The following is a 6,000-nucleotide window of genomic DNA, read 5'->3' as shown; positions in this document are numbered from 1 at the left end:
GCTATGTCGCTATGGAAACAACAGCAAAGAGAGAGAAGATACACACACACACACATACACACACAGGAACTGTTTGCAAAGATGGACAAATATTTTTGTTGGGCAACAAAAATTCGATTTATTTTTTATAAGGAATGCGTATGTAACATGTTTTCATAGAAAGTAGGGATGAGCGGGAGATATGTTGCACGTATACGTTAGAGCTCTGCATTAAAGCAAACAGACATATTACATGCTAATTGTCATCTTTGCTATTTTTACTTCCTGCACTGGTAGGTCAGCGTAGCCTTTTGTTGCTCTCCTGCTCTGCATGAAGTGACACGCCCGCCTGCCTCATGCAGATTAGACAGAGGAGGTAACGGAGCCATGGCTGAGTTTTGGGAGCTCAGTTATTCATAGATCCCGTTAAATCGATTTTTTTCTCCCCCAGATCTCGACTTGTTTGCCAAGCATGAATTTGTCACTCTCTCTCGGCTTTCTTCCACAGTCCCCGCCGTCTGAGCCCTCGCACGCTGCCCGTCTGCACACTGATACCTGCATTGTGCTGCTGCACATGGAGTCTGTCAATCAGAGGCACATAGCTTCTCTTTGTCATGGATTGATGGCGTAGTTGGTTTTAATTGCATGTTTTTGATGTGAGAAACAGCAGCTTCAGCTACGATTGAATAATGCTGTGTGGGGGCTGAAGTGGTCATCTTCAGGACACAGTGGGAGAGGGAGGAGAGCAGCAGATGGAGCGAGAGAGCCCAGTTTCCTAATGAGGTCTCACTTGTGGCACTGAGTGAGAACGAGACCCTGCTTTCTTCTGTGCTCCCTCAAAAAGGGAGCAGCCCTAAGATCTATTTCATGCTCTATTTTTACTCCTGGCTTTTTCTCCAATATTAGCACAATGGCCTAGTTTTTAAATGTTTCCATGTCTCCATTAATGAAAATATGACAATGCCTTCAGACAATACCAAATGGGGGTAAATGATTCAAGCCCCTGTTCTCTAAAAATCACCTTTGACATAATTAGTTTTACTCACTTGCCCTACCCACACACTTAACATAGTCTGTGCATTGCTTTCACCTTTTAGTATTACATTTATTTTCACACCCCTTTTCTTGCCACCCACAAACATCTTTACATCATTTTGAACCACATACCCATAGCCTACAGCATGAATATAGGCGTCTTTTTTTTTAGTGAAACTGTTTTTGTTCATTCTCAGTAAACTGTAATTGCTATGGTAACAACATATATGTCCCTCCTCTCCAGCAGCTTTCATTCAGATGGATTTTGAAGTCGCCATCATGAATTATTACTGTGGGAGGGGTCTGACTGTGCTTATGCGCTCCTGGCTGCGTGTTTTTTTTTCTTCCAGCAGGTGAAACGATTGTAAGATGATCGAGCGATGCAAAGGACTCTGCCGCTACATTATCGACTTATTATGAATAACTTTTTTTAAAGTTTTTTTAATATTAGGTTTTAGTCGCGTTAAACGGGCTTCCTCTCTCCTGAAATCTTCCTTTTGTCAAGTTTACCGGGACCAGAAGATGTGTAAAGTTTTCGAAGACTTCCCTCGGATCTCTGCAACAGCACAGGGTAGTTTCTGATCAGGCATCAGCAGCTTTGTTAGGTCAAAACGAGATTGGATGTTGATAGGACAAAACTGAAAGGTGTAAACTCGGTGGATTTTTTTTTCTTCCATTGTTACCTGCAGAGTTCAGAGTCGCGCGTATTAAAAAGTTGTTCAGAGCAGATTGTGACGCGCTGTTTAACAGATGGGATGATGAGATTGTGCACCTGATTCGATAAGTGAATGGATGATTAGAATATAAACCAACTAAATGATATAATATAATTTTCTTGTGGATATGGAGTGATAGGAATTTGCAACTTTTGGGGATTCTTCGCGCTCGAAAATCACCGGATTGAAGGTGGATCCTTTTTTTCCCCTTTAGCTCCACTTCAAATTTTTCTATCCTAGAAGTCGTCCTGTAGTGAAACACTGTTAAGCCAGCGGTCTCCTCGTCTCTTTGTAGAATGGCTCGATTTGGAGATGAGTGCGCTCCTAGCACGGTGGACTCCGGGGATGGAGACCCGGAGCTCGGCGGGGAAGGAGCGGACGCGGCTGCCGAGAGTCTCACCGCCTCCATCAGGCAAGCCAAGGCGCAGCGGGCCCGGACCATGGCTATGTACAACCCCGTGCCCCACCGGCAGAACTGCCTCACCGTCAACAGGTCGCTCTTCATATTTGCAGAGGACAACTTCATCAGGAGAACCGCCAGGCGATTCATTGAATGGCCATATCCTTTCATAAAAACACGTTTAAAGTTGCTTTTAGAGAAAGTGCATGTTGTGTGTTCAGCACCATGGACAGTTTCAGGCAGCACGTGAAGCCTGTGCATCAAAATACAACTCCTGAATGTTTAACAAGTGACAAAAGTACATTTTTACAGCCATTGTGTTTTTGCATGACTCCTTCACATATTTGCCTTGCATCCTCTCTGTTTAGTGTTTGCTTATCTGCATAATGATCTCCAGCTGTTTGTTGAATCACCAGATGATTAATTCATTAGCACAGCCGAATTGAACCTTCCTCTTGAAATGGTGCTTAGTAACTTTGCCCTAATTGTATTCATCTGTGGGCTTCATGTGCTCCCGTGTTGGCACAAGACAGAAAGTTAGCATGTGGTGATCATTACAAGCAGCTCTCCTCGCTGTGGGGGTGGCATGTAGGCACATCTCTGCTTAGTGCTCATTGGAATATGAACCTGACCGTGAGTAGGAGTCAGTTCAATTCCACCAGGCAGCGTTTTCTCAGTTTCCTGCTGCAGCACCGGCCAACAGTTTATCTCCCCTGAACTTCTGCAGATCTCACAAAGATTATCAGGGAAGTTTATTCATTCCCGAAACTGCAGCCGAATGTATGTAATGTGAAGGCACAGTGCAGGCACAATCACTAAGGCCATACACAAATAATCCATTGGTGATACTTGATCTTTTGTATTTTTGTATTTAACAAGGGACAATGCACATGAGCACTTGAGTCCATCATATAAATGTGCCAGATTCAGCTATTAAGACATTTACATCTGAAGTCTCTGTTGGGTACACACAAGATCACCTATGTTAATTTGGTTAACTTTAATCAAGTGATATCCTAAACAGTAGTCTATATACTTAGACATCATGCGACCCACTACTGGCAAATGCAATGGTCAATTTTGAGAGTTTGGGTTATTTGACTTCCATAACAAATCGTCTGTCACCTGAAGATAATGTCTTATTTACAAATATTTAACTATTTCTCAGACTTGTAATACAAAAGAATGCGTATATAAATGTAAGTATTCAACGAGGAAACAGTTGGGCTGATTTCTATTGGATACATTTGTCACCGTATTCACCTGTAGTGTCTCCCCTTAAAGCATTAATCAGTTCAACAACATCACTCAGTTGCCATATCTGCCCACTGCTCCTCCTGTCTCACTCCCCCTTCAGTGCAGCATGCCAGTCTTACTGTTACCTAACCACAGGCTCTGTGTGTGTTGTGTGGGAGTGGGGCTAGTGGTCAAGACTAGCTTGCCACTGGCAGCTTGCTAATGTGACTGTCGGTATCACAGAGGCAGAGGTATGTGGGAGAGAGCTGGCCGGTAGTAATGTGGTGGATCGTGGGCTGTAGGAGCAGCACATGTCAGAGTATTGACTGGCTGAGACCCAGGTTTTCGCTCAGAGCGTCCAACTTATGAGACAGCAAGTGAAGAAGAGACTCAGATGCATTTACTGCTGTGTTTTTTTGAATGTATGTTTCCTGCACGAACACTCTGATTTGTTAGAGGATGATATTTCTCACAGGTTGAGGAGTTGATGGGACTTGTGTTGCCAAATGTAGGCCAGAGTGCACCAGAGAGTAAAGTGCCAGGGCCACAGCAGTGTTCCTTTGACCCAAAATGATTAGGCAAGTCTTTTGGTAATTGATAAATCCATTTGAGTGATTCTTTAAAAGGAAACAAGCTAATATTATCTGGTCGCGCCTTCCCAATGTGCTTATTTTTGTTGCATATCGCTGTTGAATTTAGTTTTTTACTTTTGGTTGGACATAAGATTTCTGAAGGAGTCACCTTTTAAATCTTTGAAACCAGGGTGGATATTTTTCTATTATTGGTGTTGTATACATTTCAAATGAATGATAAAGAGATATATTTAGAAAGTAAAAACAGACTCATGGATTCTGAGATTAGTCATTAGTTTCAGCCTTTCATATATCTGCTGAACATATGTTTAAGTATGTTTTCTACCACCCAGGCAGCCATTGTTTTCCTTTTTTTACATTAGCGCAAAGTTGTGAAGCCTTAATTAATTACCCAATCCATCACACTCCATCAAATATATTACTCAGGCTAAATAACTGTGACTTGATATTGACTGTGATGGATTCCTCATCCTCGGAGAGTTTCAAAGTCAATTTCAAATGTAGCAGCTTGTATTTAATCTTTAATAATGAAACATTATATCAAACATCCCTTTTCCTAAATGTTCTACAGCATGCATAATCTCTGGCATGCAGGTAACAGGTTAAGGTCAGGTAGAGTGGGTGAGATTTATTAAGTATTTCCCACTTCAGCTATTTTCACCTGCCTTCAATGGCAACAATGTGGACCTGTCAATGTGAGTCAGTGCGAGTCCCAGAGGCCCTCATCGAGCACTCCTCTGTGAGTCAGTGACCCTATTTCTCTGAAGGCAGGAAAATTAATAACAAGGAGCAGCTGCCTCATGGGAACTCCGGGGGACCGAAAGTCACAAGCACATACAAGTGTTGGGGCACATGTACTGTAGTTCACACATGTACTGTATCCATAGGGTATGTGCATGCATACACACTCACACACACACAAGGTCTTAGCTGTGAGAAAATCTAAGTTAAACATTACTCCTGATAAATTATAGAAATGATGCAAGTGCTTCTAGAAATAATCTATACTTTAACGATCTAAAAAACAAACAAACAAAAAAACAGTCGAACACTTGAGTAACATATTTGGAGTCTCGTGAAGAAATTACCAATGTAGCTGAAAAATAGCTCCCGGTTTAAGAATTGTAACTTCTAAAAATCAGTGCAGTTATTCAAATTTTATGAAATTTGAAGAAAAAAACACATCACAAATCACAGTTTACCACATCCTGAGGTGTCATCTTTAATTTAGTATTTTTTGTTTTGTACCTGTACTAACAGTCTTACTCCAATTGCCGAGGTCTATTGCACAAAGAAGCAGCGTTTATGAATGACTTTCTGATGAAAGAATTCAGCATTACATCATGTATACAGTCATAAAAACATATAACTCTAACTGTAATTGAATGTTTTAATATAGAGAATTTACATTCATTCTTTGTTTAAACTGTCTGGTTTATTATATCCTACGATGACGTATCAACTCAATATCAAGCAGTTCAAGCTGAAACCTTGACTGATCTTCTTGAGAAGCAAAGAGACGATACTTTGTGATACACTGATATTGTATAACACTCACTTCAGTGTACTGTGCCGTCGGCTGTGTGCAGTGTAAGGAGTTATGAGGAGTGTTTGCTGTATTACGTGTACTTAATCCAGTCAGGCCAAGGTGACTTCACTTCGCTCTCTCCCTCCCGAACATGTCTCTTTTTTTTTTCCTCTTTGTGAAAAGCACTTTTAAAAGCAGGTTTCCATGGATACTGAAATCTCTCCAACAGATTGCCTTGAATACCAGAGAAAATGAACCATGCCATAATTCATCTGTCATTTAATCATCCATCCATCTCGGTTTGTTTCCACTGAACCACTTGGAGTCTGAAGTATTTGTGGAATTGAGGAGGAATGCTCGATATATGTGGATAAAGAATAACACAAATATTAACTTTGATTTAGAGTATGGTGAATGTATTATGTTACAATGGGATCTGTTTTGTGCTAATCTCCAACATCAGCATTTGTTTGTGTTTTCTTTTTGTTTTTCTGTTGTGAAATAAGTACTTTC

The 6,000-nt window shown here is 41.1% G+C and overlaps 1 protein-coding gene across 1 annotated transcript in view; it reads left to right on the top strand.

Moving 5' to 3' along the window:
- The first annotated feature begins 1,378 nt into the window (after positions 1-1,378).
- Positions 1,379-6,000, top strand: part of LOC104955991 (voltage-dependent R-type calcium channel subunit alpha-1E-like) — a 31,170-nt gene continuing 26,548 nt past the window's right edge. Inside the window, exons 1-2 of the mRNA XM_010783411.1 lie at positions 1,379-1,920; positions 2,026-2,289. Of these exons, the coding sequence (XP_010781713.1) occupies positions 2,027-2,289 (263 nt within the window). The 5' untranslated portion in view covers positions 1,379-1,920; position 2,026. The remainder of the gene's footprint in view (positions 1,921-2,025; positions 2,290-6,000) is intronic.

Source organism: Notothenia coriiceps, unplaced genomic scaffold (genome assembly GCF_000735185.1).
Source record: "Notothenia coriiceps isolate Sejong01 unplaced genomic scaffold, NC01 NC01_scaffold00025094, whole genome shotgun sequence".
NCBI lineage: Eukaryota > Metazoa > Chordata > Actinopteri > Perciformes > Nototheniidae > Notothenia > Notothenia coriiceps.
The sequence above is the reverse complement of the archived record's forward strand: the minus strand, read 5'-3'. Positions and strand labels throughout refer to the sequence as shown.